The sequence below is a fragment of the Centruroides sculpturatus genome, unplaced genomic scaffold (assembly GCF_000671375.1).
Source record: "Centruroides sculpturatus isolate CEXI.00-Female unplaced genomic scaffold, Cexi_2.0 scaffold542, whole genome shotgun sequence".
NCBI lineage: Eukaryota > Metazoa > Arthropoda > Arachnida > Scorpiones > Buthidae > Centruroides > Centruroides sculpturatus.
This window is the reverse complement of record NW_019384673.1, coordinates 492,534-507,530: the sequence shown is the minus strand read 5'-3', so window position 1 is coordinate 507,530 and position 14,997 is coordinate 492,534. Positions and strand designations below refer to the sequence as shown.

Genomic DNA, 14,997 nt, shown 5'->3' with positions numbered 1-14,997 from the left:
AAATATATATATAAATGTATAAAGAAAAATAAAATAAAATAAAAACTCTTATTATAAAATATGTATATGAAAAATAAGCATAGGATAATTAAACATTAAAAACGTAACATAATAATACATTATGCTAAATTCTATGAAACGCAAGATATGCTAAAAAAACACTATAAACAAGGCATTAAGATCTGTCCAATCGCTTGATTAAGTGCTTCCAGGCGGAAGGCAACCCTTCAGCATCCCTAGAATTAATGCATGCATCATGATTTGGCTGAAAACGTTTGCTTTTCATTAAAAGTTTTTCTCAGCAAATTAAGGTGTTGTGTTTTTTGATTTACATACAAGTGCTGAGTGAGTGTACTCTAGTTAAGAAAATTTACAAAATACTGAACATTTTTGCACAAGTTTTATTTAAGATAATTTGTTAATTAGTACTTAAAGTAATTTTTGAAATAGATCTAAAATCAATATTAATGAAATAAGAAATTTTTTCATAGAAGTGATATTTATATATAAAACTTATTGTTTGCATTATTATGTTATGAAGAAAAAATCTATTTTTCTAATTAAATCTAAAAGAATACTCACTTGAAAGCTTTTTCAAGAGTATCCATTTTTAAGGCTAATTGTTCAACTTTACTTTCTTTTTCAATAAAAGAGCTTTGCAACTCCTTAATGTCTTCATGTTCATTTAGTGAATAATTTTCATTAGGAGATTCTTTTGAAATATATTCATCAATTTTATATTCTATATTTTCTGTAGTTTTATCACCCTCGTCATAGAAGAGTTCGTATGTATCTACACATTTATCTACATTGGAAACCGATTTTTCTTGTAATAACTGGATTTTTTCTTGATATTTATTCAAATCACCTTTTAAAATAGTTAATTCATTTTGAAGTCCCCTTTTCTCAGATATTAAATCAATTAAAATTTTTTCTTCTTTTTCAATGCTTGTTTTAATTTCAGAAATGTTATTTTGAAGAGAATGCAGTTCTTCATTCAATTCAGTTTTCTCTTTTGCTTTATCTTGATAATCATTTTTTAATTTTTGTAAACAATTATTAATTTCTAGTTCTTCCTCTTGATATTTTTCTAAAACATTTTTTCTATTATTTTCTAATTCTTTTAAAATTTCTGTTTCAACTTCTATAGATTTCTGAATATTTTGTAATTCATTCTTTGCAATTTTAATTTCATCCAAGAGCTCTAAATTGTCTTCCTACATTAAAATATTATTATATAAATATTTTAAAAATTATTAACATTGTAAATTTACTTTCATATATTGAAACTTTTAATATATTATTTTAATATATAAAATAATTATTGTGATTTCTCAATTCTAATGCATCACTGAATATAATGCATATCCAATTTTTGAGATGTCAAAACCCAAAAATGTTTAACTTGCAAATGAAATGAGCACCCTATATCACCAAACAAATAACTGAAAAATTTAATATATCAAACAGTAATAAATGCATTTTTTTAAACTGTTTTGTTTTCATATTTATAGTGTTTCACGATGTTCATGTTTCCAAATGCATTCATTTATGACTCAATCATCAGATTTAGAGGATCTGTTAAACAACACAAAACTCAGTCAAAATTACTGTACGATCAACATTTTAACAGTTAGATTTTATGTCAGTATTCACAAGAATAAAATTTATTAGACAACTAGAGGTTACATTGAAATATTTGTATAGATCTTCAGCATGACATAACGCTCTAATTAAACTTAACTTTATAGTTAATACAGCACACCAATTTCTGTATTTTTTTCAGCAAAAAATCAGAGTTGTTGAGTATAGTTTATATAAATATAGAAACTATCCCTTCTTTTGGCATGCTGTAGTTGAGAAGACCAACAAATTAATTTAAAACCAAAACTGAAATAGTGGGAGTCAAGTGGAATATGTACCATGTCTACATGTGGTATAGTTATGGTGACCATATTTTTTGGAGGAAAATAAAGGACATATCGAAGAAAGAAAATAAAAAAAAAATACCTTATAAAATTCACAAGTTTATACACTATCCGGAACCTGTAACCGGTGTGTGATGCATGTATTCTGTATATCGCTGTTGACAAACGTTTTCGGCTATCTCTTTGCTCTTCTTCAGGTCGACTGGAATTCCCTGGACAGAGTGTATTCTATTTGTTGGAATCAGGTGTCATTCCGATGAAGTGGGTCCTTTCTGACATGCGCGGTCGTGCGGTGGAGGAGGAAGTTGCGGGTTGGCATCCAACAGTGATTGCCAGGCAGAGTCAGCTCTTCCTTCTGGTTAACGCACGTGGTTAGCTGGCCGGCGTTGTAGATAGCTGTGGCCTCTAGCCACCTGAGATGCTCTTGGTGGGGCATGTTGATGATAACAGTAGCTTTATCGAACTTCGACTTTGTATGGGGGTAACTTGTTCAATATTTTAAACTTTGCGTCAAATTTACAAAATAAAGGACAAAATGCCTATTTTATAAAATAAATAAAGTTAGAGGACAGAGCAGCGAAATAAAGGACTGTCCTCTTAAATAAAGGACGTATGGTCACTGTAGACCGTATAGTACATGTCTCTCCTGACAATATAATACATACAAATTTCCAAAGCAGAGTGAGAAGCAATAAATAAGAATGAAGTTGCATATGTTCACCTTGTACCTGATTCTAATGCACAAACCAATTAAAGAGACTGGAAAAACTCCAAAAAAGGTGTACATTAGAATTGAGAAAACACAGTAATAAAATATTTTTTAGTATACAGCATTCAAATTCTACTGTACATAAAATAAAAATCATATTAATTATTATTAAAAGGTCAATTATTTAATATCATGCATTAAAGCTAAACAGAGACGATAACACAGTATCTCTGCAATTTAAACAGATTTGTAGAAATAAGAATATGTTTAATAAGAATATGCATTAATAAAGTTTGTGTTTTACTCATTATGACTATTGATATTTATTCATACAATTGAGCATCGATTATCAGAATACTGATCAACTGAAACAAAAGTTAACCGAAAGTGTTCCAGTCGGTAGATTCAAATTTCTGCAATGGTTGTGGCGCTGCAATAATTGACTATGTCTTGGGTTACTCCAATATTATTTTTGTTGGTGTGCATGTTTTAGCTGGCAGCACTGGCAAGACCAAGAGAGGGTATTTATGCCAGTATTTGAACGAGGCTTTTTTCCCATCGTAAGTGGTGAGTTTTGCTTGTTTTGTATGGTGTTTTTCTGAGGACTGAGTCAGGATGTGTATCATGCTGAATTGAAATCTGTTTCCATTGGGAACATTAATTTTGGATCTGTGAATTCCACACTTGTAACAGATCGCACTGTAGTTGTTGTACCTTTTGCAATGGCGACTAAATGTAAATGCATTGTTCTCAGTGTTTCCGATAAACTTAAAATAGTAGATCAATTGAACAGTGGTGGTAGTGGATCAAGCTTAGCTCAGGAATATGGAGTTGGAAATGCCACAATATTGGACATTAAAAAAAAACAGTGATGCCATTAAAAAATTTGCAAGTGTACATGACAGTGAAGATGGAAGCTTGCAGAGAAAAACGATGAAAATGGCAGAAAACCAGGATTTGGACACTGCAGTTTACACATGGTTCATGCAGGTATGTAGCCAAGGACAGCCAATAAGTGGCTCTTTGATTTGTGAAAAAGCTCTTAAAATGAACAAGAAACTAGGGGATAACACTGATTTTAAAGCAACTACTGGTTGACGTATGCATTTCAAATCTAGGCATGGAATTAGGGAATTGGACATCCAGGATGAAAAACTGTTGGCTGATACTGAATCAGCTGAACATTTGAAAGTGTCTTTTAAAAACATGATCGATAAGGAGGGCTACAAAGAAACCAATGTCTTCAATGCAGATGAAACTGGTTTGTACTAGAAGAAAATGCCAACAAAATAATGATAAAGTTTCTAAGAATGAAATGTCAGCACCTGGTTTTAAGGCAAGCAAACTATGCATCACTGTTATGGTATACAGAAATGTTACTGGAACGCACAATTATCTTTGCTAATCGTAGGAAAGTCTAACAACCATGGCACTTTAAAGGAATAAAAAAATTGCTAGCAACCTACAAAAATCAAAAGAATTCACAGATGGATACAACCAGTTTTATAGAATGGTATGAAACTGTATTTATCCCTGAAGTCAAAAAAGCATCAGCTTAAAACTGGGAATTCTGGAAATGTTTTGTTGTTGATTGATAATGCCCCAAGTCATCCCTCAAACATTTCACTGGAAAGAGAAAACACCTGGTTTTAAGGCAAGCAAACTATGCATCACTGTTATGGTATACAGAAATGTTACTGGAACGCACAATTATCTTTGCTAATCGTAGGAAAGTCTAACAACCATGGCACTTTAAAGGAATAAAAAAATTGCTAGCAACCTACAAAAATCAAAAGAATTCACAGATGGATACAACCAGTTTTATAGAATGGTATGAAACTGTATTTATCCCTGAAGTCAAAAAAGCATCAGCTTAAAACTGGGAATTCTGGAAATGTTTTGTTGTTGATTGATAATGCCCCAAGTCATCCCTCAAACATTTCACTGGAAAGAGAAAACACAAAGTTTAAAGTTGTTTTCTTGTGTCTCAATGTTACTTCAGTCCTCCAACTGATGGATCAGAGAGCCATTGAGAGCTTCAAACGATATTACAGAAAGGCATTACTGTGTATGTTAATGATCAGGGAAGAATGTAAAAAAAAAAAAAAAAACAATTCAGCAAGTGTACACTGAAATTAAAGGATGCTATGTACATGGCAGCAGAAGCTTGGGCTACTGTCAAGGACACTATACTAGCAACAACTTGGAATAAGCTCCTACTATCAGATGAGTCTATCACTGCACCTGAAGAGCCACCAAACAGCCAATTTGTATCACAACTATTTGGGCTGATAAAAGAATGTTCTGGATTTGAAGAATGCAATAAGGAAAACATTCAAGACTGGCTTGAGTGTGATGTTGATGACCCTGGCTATCAAGTATTGTCGGACAATGAAATCATTGCCAGTGTCATCAATGACCGAGACCCTTGTGACAATGAGGAAGAGCCTAACGATCATCCAAAAAGAATCATCCAGTGAGGGAGATTTTCACTGCCTTGAGATGGCAATGAAGAGGTTAGACAGCAAGAAGAATGTGATGCTATCCAATTGCTGTCTTTAAAATGTGTGCAAGATTTAGCAGCAAAAAACGAGTCTCAGCTGTAAAGCAAAAGACAATTTTAGACTTCTTTTCTTAAACTGTAGGCTTACTTTATGTAAGGTATGTAACTCGTTTCTGCATTGGAATGTTTTTGATACTAGATTAACTTCCGAAATATAATTTTTCTGTTTTTATATTTTTCAATATATTTATTTTGTTTGTGCAAAATAAAGAAATAATTTTTAGTGATACAATAGCCACAATTATTATTTTAAAAAATTTTTCATTAGGCTTAACATCAATGAAAATTCAATGCAAAGCAACACGCAACAAAGAAAAGTTTGAACAAGGGATGGGTTAATATATTTTTTCAAACATAATCAGTTATCCGAACAATCCCAGTCCCGAATTGTTTCAGATAATCTATGCTCTACTGTATTATATATTGACAAAAAAATAATAAGCAATATTTTTCAATAATAATCCTCTTCCTTCAACTCTGTCAAGAAACATAATTCTTATTTTAAACATTTATAATTGTGAAATCCGGAAATTTTACCAAATTTCCCGATTAATATCCCGTATTTTCCTAAAACCCCAATTAAATTTTTCTTTAAATCCTAAGCTAAAACCTAACTTAAAAAAAGGGAAAAATTCCAATCTCCCCTTTCGTTCAAAGTAAACATCCATCCACTTCGAAAATAATCCCACATTCCAACTCCAAAGTTGATAGTTAGCATGGTCCTGGGAACAACTTTGACCCATCCGAGTACCTTTTACCTCACAACAATTGGTCACATGACCATTCTCCCATGACGAAACTATAAAAGCCACTTGCTTCTCCCCTCTCGGGGGAGTCGTTCATCCACTGTCACTTAAATACTGTGTCCTACGAATATTGTTCCCTATGTATAATATTAATTTCCTCAAGAGAACTATCGACATAAAGAAGTATGAAACAAATTTTTGTGAACTCTCTCTCGGCCCTTTGCATTTTAGGGACTCAGAATTTCCCCTCGATAATAGTTATTGTACCGTTTATGTAGATAGCCAATAAATCGTTGTTTCCTTGTTAAATTGGTGTCCTCTTTCATATATCGCCTGTCACCTTACCGATGGCACTCCTCCCTCCTACACTCGACCAGATTCGAGGAAAAATTAGTCCCGTTCCCTCAGGATAAACTAAAAATTTAAGCCATCTCTGACAAGTGAGCAAGTCCCTCCAACTTGAAAGCCAATCCACGGAGGTACAACGTAGTCATACCCCCTCGGTTCTCACATAATAAAACAGTAAAAATACTTAGAAGAGAGAGAGAGAGAGAGAGAGAGAGAGGAGAGAGAAACAACATTATTTTTTTAACATTATCTGTTTTTAACATTTTTCTATTACACTTTTTAATTTATATAACATTTTCTGCTCAGAAGAAAAAAAAACTTTCATTAAAAAATATCTTAATTAAACAAGATATCTATATCAATATCTAGATGATTCTAGAATATGGTACAGTAAGTCAAGATTTATTACAATATTCCATTTTTAAAATACATAGTAATATTTTAAACTTCTGTAATCAAATGTCACTTACTGAAATACAGGATGCTTATAATGTCTGCATGCAACTTTAAACACATACATGACAAATCCATAGAATAAAAAGGAATTTAAAAGCTTGATTCCTAAATTTTTTTATATGCATTTGATTTTGAGTTAACAAATTAAAACAATTTTAATTCATATTTTAATTTTAATTTAAATATTTTATTAAACATTCAGTTATAGATTCTTTTCAATGACTATGACAATGTAAATTAACACTAGAAGAAAGATTAACTGCATTAGTGTATATTCAAATATTGCATTAAAACTTATATACTCAATGGAATTCATAATTTTAATGACCTTAAGATCACAAATGCAATTCAAGAAATCACTGAGCAGCAATGAGAAATGTTTTCAATGAATGAGATACATCATGAATAGTGGCAATTATGCTGAGGGTTAAGAGATGAAATTATATTGAGATTAAATTTGGAGGATTAAACTCTTAAAAATAAAAAAATATTTAGGTCACAGTCATTTTATTATGTATACATCCAAAGTTTCAAACAACAAAAATTATGCAGACTTTATAAACACCTTGTTAGTACTAAATTAATTTATATATTGTTATTTTAAAATTATTACATAAATACATATCTTAGAAATAGTAGCAAGAGATTCTTACATTTTGCTGACATTTCACTTCTTCCAATTCTAATGTATTTTTCTGTATTAAATTTTCTATTTCTTGTTGATGTAAAGTTTGGATATTTTGTCTCTTATCCTCTAAATTCTTTTCCATCTAAAAAAAATAATTTTACAAATAAATCTTATAAACTAACTAAAGTAAATTTTACAAACTGCCAAAATGTCATTGAAAATTTTGCATGAATTTAAATCCTTTCTTATATCAAAATAACATTAAGTAAATCTGTGTTGATATTTGGCAATAATCTGCTATACTAATGTTATATTAACTATAGCTAATTAGAACAGGAGGACTGTTTCGTGATCATTTTCATTCATATGTTAAAAATGAAAATTATTTTATGCAAAATTGGCTCTCGGTTACAACAGTTTTTAAGCAAATATAATCAAACACCAAACTTGAGCTTACTATTAATTTAATTGTTGTATAAAAAATGATGTTGTGATGATGGTGGTATGAAATGTTCCCGTTTACACGGTCTAAAAGAACACAGTACACACTTCCTTTGTAACAATAAAAATTGTGATAATCTGGATGAACTCCCAATCTGAGTTACATATTTTAATACACCCTAAATAAACCAAAATAAATAATTTAACTTAATTTTCCCTTAAAATGGTTAAAACAATTATAAAATTTGGAATAAAATTAATATAACCTAAAAAGGTTATAAACTTCAACATCTTGCAAAAATACTCTATAATGTAACATTTAGCAAGAACTGAGGATGTTTTGCTTCCTTCCTCCACACCTTCAATCTTGGAATATTCCCAACCCGGTCCGAATGACACAGCGATTTATCCCGTCAGATGATGCATCTCTGGGAATCGTTATTGTGAAATAGTCAGTGATAAAAAGGTAGGGTTGGATAGAATCGGGGCAGTTCAGCCCAGATAGAATTGCCATGTAAAGGCAGTTCACGAAGAGAAGGAACATGCCATAGGACCGGCAGATTATGCCATATAGACTCGTCCAGCCTACTCATCAGGCCACAGAGTGAATATGCTACCGCCTTACTACTAAACAACAGTAATATGATTTTATTGTAAACTCTCTCTCTCACAAGGATTATAGACTTAGTTTAACCATATGTTTTATGTTTTATTGTTTATCTACTTGTCCTTGTTATTTTGGTCTTCTGTGATTAAATTGTTGATTTTTATACTAAATGACCTTCTTGTCTGGTCTATTTCTTATGCACAACCCCACACAGAATCTTACCACTCGGGTTCTGTTAGAATAAGCCATCCAGTGACAAAGTGAGCAGATCCTTCAGATCTGACGATTAGAGAGCTTTGACCCTTGTCCATAATCTCACACAATACAATGACACTTTAATGTCTCCAAATCAGCGAGTGACTCTCTGGCACTCCACAATCAGCAACACTCAGGCACCCAACAATTATTGGTAATTACAACACTGGTTCCTGACCAGCCACACAGCTACCCACTCTGGTTAGCTCCCCCGGTCAGTACTGCGGTCAGCACTCCTCTCAGCACTGCCTCCACACACACCACAAAGGAAAGCCCATAAATTTTCTCTCTCTAGGCGGGATAATCTCCCCCACATTCTTGGGGATACTGTTACCTCACCCACCTGACACGTGTGACAAAGCTGTGGACTGTCCATCACCACTTGCTGACATCCACACACCTGACACATGTTACAACTGAACTTAACATTAATATTCAAATGCTTTCAGCCTATTTTTAATAGGTCATCCTCAGGAAATTACTGTTCTACAATCAAACACAAAGCTTTTTGAACATTCTTTAAATTTAAAATTTTCTAACATATTTTTAAAATCTTTACATTAAACTGTAAATGTTAAATAGCTAACACAGTACTAATATATTATATAATTAAACAAAATGTAAAAATAAACTAATATAATGAAAACATACATTAAACCAGTTAAAAAACAACTGCCACAAGTTTATGGGTTTTAATTTTCATTTCCTTTTCTAGCACATATTTCCAGGCTGTTGGAAGAGCATTAGCGTCCTTGGAATTTAAGCAATTGTTATTTACTTTACTCTTATATATCTCCATTTTCTCCATACCCAATGCAATCATCAGAAAATGGACTGTCTTAATTATTCTTGCCTGAAGCCATTTTACATTCACTCCATCTGTTTGTGCCATGATTGCCAAAATGGTGTTGTTGTGTCCTTTACCAACGTCATACTAAAGTGCTCTCTCATACGCATTGATAAGTTTCTTTTGGTGACACCCACATAATCCTTTGCCTCTCCTAACTGCTGATTTTCAAAAGGAATTTTATAAACCCCAGCCTTCTCCTGCATTCTTACTTCAGCCTTATCATTTCTTAGAAATCTATATATGTTTGGCACTCATTTATATACCATTCTTGTGTTTTTATATTTGCATAATTCCTCCATTACTCCCTCTACATTCCTATTATGTGTGAATTTATTAATCCTGTTTCCTCTATTATCATGTGTGCTTGCATCTTGTCTGTAATCCTTGACCAAACCGTCAATCATAGATGTTTTGTATCCTAAACTTTTTGCAACTTTCTTAATTCTGCCAATCTCCCTAATTCGATCTTGTACATTGGTGCAAGATATGAAGAACCAAAAATATGAAGAATAAAGTATTAAATTAACTCATAAAGCTGGAAAATGAAATACATTTTGAGGAACCAAACAGCCTGTTAACAATTAACTTAAGTATGTTTAAATTAATTTAAGTATGTTTAAATTAACAAATCAAGTGCAAAGTAATTTAAGAAAGAAATACAGCAAGAAGCTGGTCTTGTACTAAGCAAACAAGAAAAAGAGATAGAATAAAATAATCTACACCATTTATGTTGTGAGACCACATCAATGTTCCAGATGACGTTAGGAAGCTCCTTGAAAAAGGTCCCACTTTTGCACCTGATAACAGCAAGTATTGGCAAGACATGATATCTGAAATAGAAAGAGGAGTCACAGGACTTGATGAGGTAGAAAAGGATTATTTTAGATGGAAGGCAGTCCTTAAAGACCATATGCATAAAAAAGATGATGAAATGAAAGAGGTTAAATGCATGAAACAACAGTTAACAAGGAATAATTTAATCTTAACAAGAGCTGACAAAAGCAGACATTTAGTCATAATGAAAAAGACAATTTTATAATAAAGCATTGGAAGAATACATTGAGAAAACAGCGTGTGAAAGGACAGAAGAAAATATTGTTGAAAAACTGGACAGAAAAGTCAAAAGACTGGAAAAACATCCCTTGCCTCAATCTTAACTTTCCTTAAGGGCTCCCATAACCCTAGCTCAAGGGTACCTAGATTATTTGGTTTTGTGAAAATGCATAAGAACACATAAGAGATAAGACCAGTGGTTGAGAAATGCAAAGGGTCTACATATATAGTTGAAAAATGCTTGTATAGGTTCTTAGCAAACCAACTGGAGAGCAATAACTTTGTAACAAAAAATCTACAAAGCCTGGTAACCGAATGGCAAAATCTATCGTTAATGGATGAAGAAATTGGAATGGTTGTGGATTTTGAAAACTTATACCCTTCAATTAAAATAGTATCATGCTATGAGGCACTAATAGACACCATGTATCTCTTAAAACTGGAAGTAACTGCTTTTCCTAAGGAGATGAAACAACTAGCAGATCTTATCTGTTACCGATTCAACTTTGAAGGCCAGATATATAGGTAAAGCAAAGGTGTGCCCATGGGAAGCCCAATATCAGGTTTGCTATATAAATTAGTTCTGTGTAAGTTGGAAAAGAATATTATTATACATTTTATGACTGACATTGTACTATACAAGAAGTATGTAGATGATGTCTTCAGATTATGGAGAAACAAAAATACAATTCAACAGTTTTTGGATGTGGTCAACTTGGGCATATGTATGAAGTATAAAGATGCCACAGTGTTACCTACAGTGTGGAAATATATAGTTGAAAAGAACTTGGAGAATACTGCATAATGTCCATACAATTAACAACTAATGTTATGATTGTAATTTTTTTTTTTTCTTTTTTATTTTATTAGTTTGTTATTTTAAATTGTATATACAGTAAACTCCTGATTATGCGTGCTTGAATTTAATTTTAAAAAATAATTATATGTGTATGTAATTTTTAAATAGTGCTCGTTTTCATGTTTACACATCCTGTAAGTGTGCATGTATTTGTATTTAGATGTTTGAAGCGGATGGTGGGGGTATCTGAAGTCAGCTGGACTGGTGTTAGTTAGGCCTCTTCTTTCGCGACGGATGTTTCTTTTCGGAGGAGAAAACGATAGTGAGTACATTTATACAAAGTTTCGTTTAGTTGCATGTTATAATATGTATTACAATTTAAGATTTGATTATATGTATGTATGTATAATACATATTATACATAATATTTTTTTCAAATAACTCTCCCACAAATACTTTTAGTGTAAAATTACGTAAAATAAGATGTTTTTTTAAATTTTCAGATAAGTACTCTTAAAATTCCTAATAATCAAAAGAAAGTCGTACTTACTATAAAACAAAAACTAACGTTAATTGAAAAATTTGAAAAAGGTGAATCTACATGTCGTATTTTAGAAATAAATAATTATAGTTCAGATTATCCGTCCACCTCTCCCCACCATTAGCCCGGATAATTGGGAGTTTACTGTATATTATTGTAATTTATTCTTTGGATTCAAATAGTTCATTATTCCAAAGAATTTTGTATTTTAAATGTTCTTAACTGTTCTATTTCAAAAAGAATAGTTATCAATGTTCCATGAATTTTTAAAAACCTGAAGATGGACTGTAGAACAGGTTGAAAATGTTTGTCAAAGTTAATAAATAATTCTCAGTGAGATAAGGTGTTGTTGTGGAAATTATGATATATTATTTAATTTATTATTACAGTAGAGCATCAATTATCCGAATACTGATCAACTAAAACATCGGTTAACCAAAAGTGTTCCAGTCGGCAAATTCAAATTTCCGCTATGGCTGTGGCATTGCAGCACTCTTCCCCTCCCTGCCAAACTGAACTGTAGGCCTAGTTTAATGTACTACATTACGTAAGGTATGTATTTATAAGATGTGCGATACAAATTATATACAGTATAGTTTTGTGTTTAATATATTTTTTCGTAAATGATCAGTTATCCGAAAACTCAATATCTGAGCAACCACAGTCCAAAATTGTTTCAGATAATCGATGCTCTATTGTATTGTAATACTAGAAAAAATTAAAATTATTGTGTGTTAATCTTAAAATTCTTTAAAAAAACATATAAATAAAGAAAATAAAATATTTAAAATGATTAAATTATCTAAATTATTATTATTATTGTTATTTTTTTGATGTAAAAGAAGAATATAAATTATTTTAATTATAATATCTTTTTTTACAGTAGAAATCAAGAAAAAACTGTGAAAAACAATTCTTACTTCTGCTACCATATCTTTTTCTTTTTCATCATACAGCTTTATTAAGTTTTCTTCTTTCTCTTTAAATTCCTTTGAATATTTTTCTTCAAGTTCTTCCTGAAGTACTTTTAATGACTAAAATTAAAAATAAACTATTAAATTTAAACAGTCCAATTTCAATTAAACAGATAATAATTAAACATTAAACAAATTTTATAAAACCAACTGTATCTCTAAATTTTTTTTTTTTTTTTTTCAAAATTACAATACAGTCAAACCTCAGTTTCAAATGTTTCACTTTTTGAACAATTTGGTTCATGAACAAAATTTTTAACTCATATTTGCCCCAGTTGCCATACAATAACTCAGTTACCAAAGAAGCTAATTGGCAAGAGCTGGCCACAAATTACAGACACACATATGGTCAATTCCCTATACTTTCTATGTTAAAGAAAGTCAATGGCCCAACCAATTAACAGCAGAATGGGCTATGATTAGGCTAAGTTAATTATCAGTTACAAAGTAATTTGTCTAGAGATAAGCTCTTAAGCCACCAACTCATTATTTTTTTAATAATTATAATAAATTAATTTTAATTTAGAATTTCTGGAAAAAAAGATTTAGCCTAGAGTGGGACTTGAACCCACAACTTCTGCATACTGTCACAGTATCCAGAAGCATCTTCTGTAGAAAGAATCAATAGATAAAACTTTGTTAAATTTGGTTTGCACATATTTCAGACCATGAAGACCATATTTCCAAAAAGCTTTATGGAAAAACAAAAGTTCCAAAAGTCACTGCTGGAGATGCTATGTGGAGTCCATCAATTAGATTTACAAAAACATTTGTAGTCAACCATAAGTAGTTTATCCAAAATTGTAATGATTTACATCAATGTGAACAAAGCACTACTGGAATGAAACTCAATGCTGCTAAAGAAGTATCATCAGGCTGTTAGTGTCAATCAGAAGATATGTACAATGTTGTGGCTATGATTAAAAACCAGCAGCTGATACTATAAGATGTCATTCTCAACTGCAGCATGCAATTGATCTGATTAAATCTGTTGTATGTGCTGCATTTAAAAATTAGAATTACAATTTTCATTAAAATTGTCAGTAATTAAACTTTCTTGAATAAGCTAATTACAACTGAATACAAATGTTTTTTTTTTTTAAATTGACATGAACTCCATATAACACTCCTGGTTTTGATTTTATGAAACTATTTTTTTTTATAAAGCTTTTCCCTATAGTTTGAAACATACGCAAACCAAATTTAATGAAGTTTTGCCCAAATAAGTCATATCTTTACAGAATTAACAAAATATGTTGCTTGCTGGTTTCAATTAAAGAATTTTATTCAATCAAATATTAAAATATTTTATGTAATCATAAAAATGTGCTGTGAATTTTTTTAATCCCAGTGTATCTTTACAATAAAAAGAAATAAAAATCATTTGCCAGATTTGATAAAATAAATAATTTGTTGTTATAATTAGCAAAATAAAAAAAAAACCAATCTAAAAGACAATTCTTTCAAAATTTTTAACTAAATCAATTTAATTATTAAATTGAAACTTTATAACAAATATTCCAAAATTTTGAATTACAGTGGTACCTCAGGATACGAAATTAATCCATTCTGAAACTGAAATCGTATCATGAAAATGTCGTAAGGTGAATCATTTTTTTCCCATACAATTACATGTAAAACCAAATAATTCATTCCAACACGAAAAACACACTCAAATTAAAGCTAAGTAGTACATTGAAAAAAAAAAAAAAAAACTATAGTAAGGAAAATACTGAAAAATGCATTTTGTAGTTGTAAATGTATAAATGACCATAATAGAATAATAACTGATTTAAAAAAAATGTAGTTTTATTTGCACTTTACCTTTGAGGATAGACGACGGTGGAGGTGTAAACTGGTGGTGGAAGAGAGGGAGAAGGGAAATGAAACTAAAACTTAACTTTCATAACATAATGTAACAATAACTTAGAAAAGATAAAAAAATTAGTGTTGTTTTATATATATTTTTAAAATTTTTATTCACTGCTTTTTTCTTTCTTTCCTTCACTTCCACCAGCACTTTCACTGGAAAGAGGTCGCTTGGTAAAATATCTATCCAAAGAGGTTTGGCTTTGCCTACTTTTTAAAATGTTTCTAAA

General features: G+C 31.0%; 1 protein-coding gene across 5 annotated transcripts in view; it reads right to left on the bottom strand.

Moving 5' to 3' along the window:
* Positions 1 to 14,997, bottom strand: part of LOC111626771 (interaptin-like) — a 120,840-nt gene that overhangs the window by 14,335 nt on the left and 91,508 nt on the right. For all 5 annotated transcript variants that reach the window (XM_023370263.1, XM_023370261.1, XM_023370264.1 and 2 more), the window contains exons 11-13: positions 12,845 to 12,958; positions 7,404 to 7,520; positions 583 to 1,217 (exon numbers count right to left, since the gene is read on the bottom strand). In XM_023370263.1, the coding sequence (XP_023226031.1) occupies positions 583 to 1,217; positions 7,404 to 7,520; positions 12,845 to 12,958 (866 nt within the window). The remainder of the gene's footprint in view (positions 1 to 582; positions 1,218 to 7,403; positions 7,521 to 12,844; positions 12,959 to 14,997) is intronic.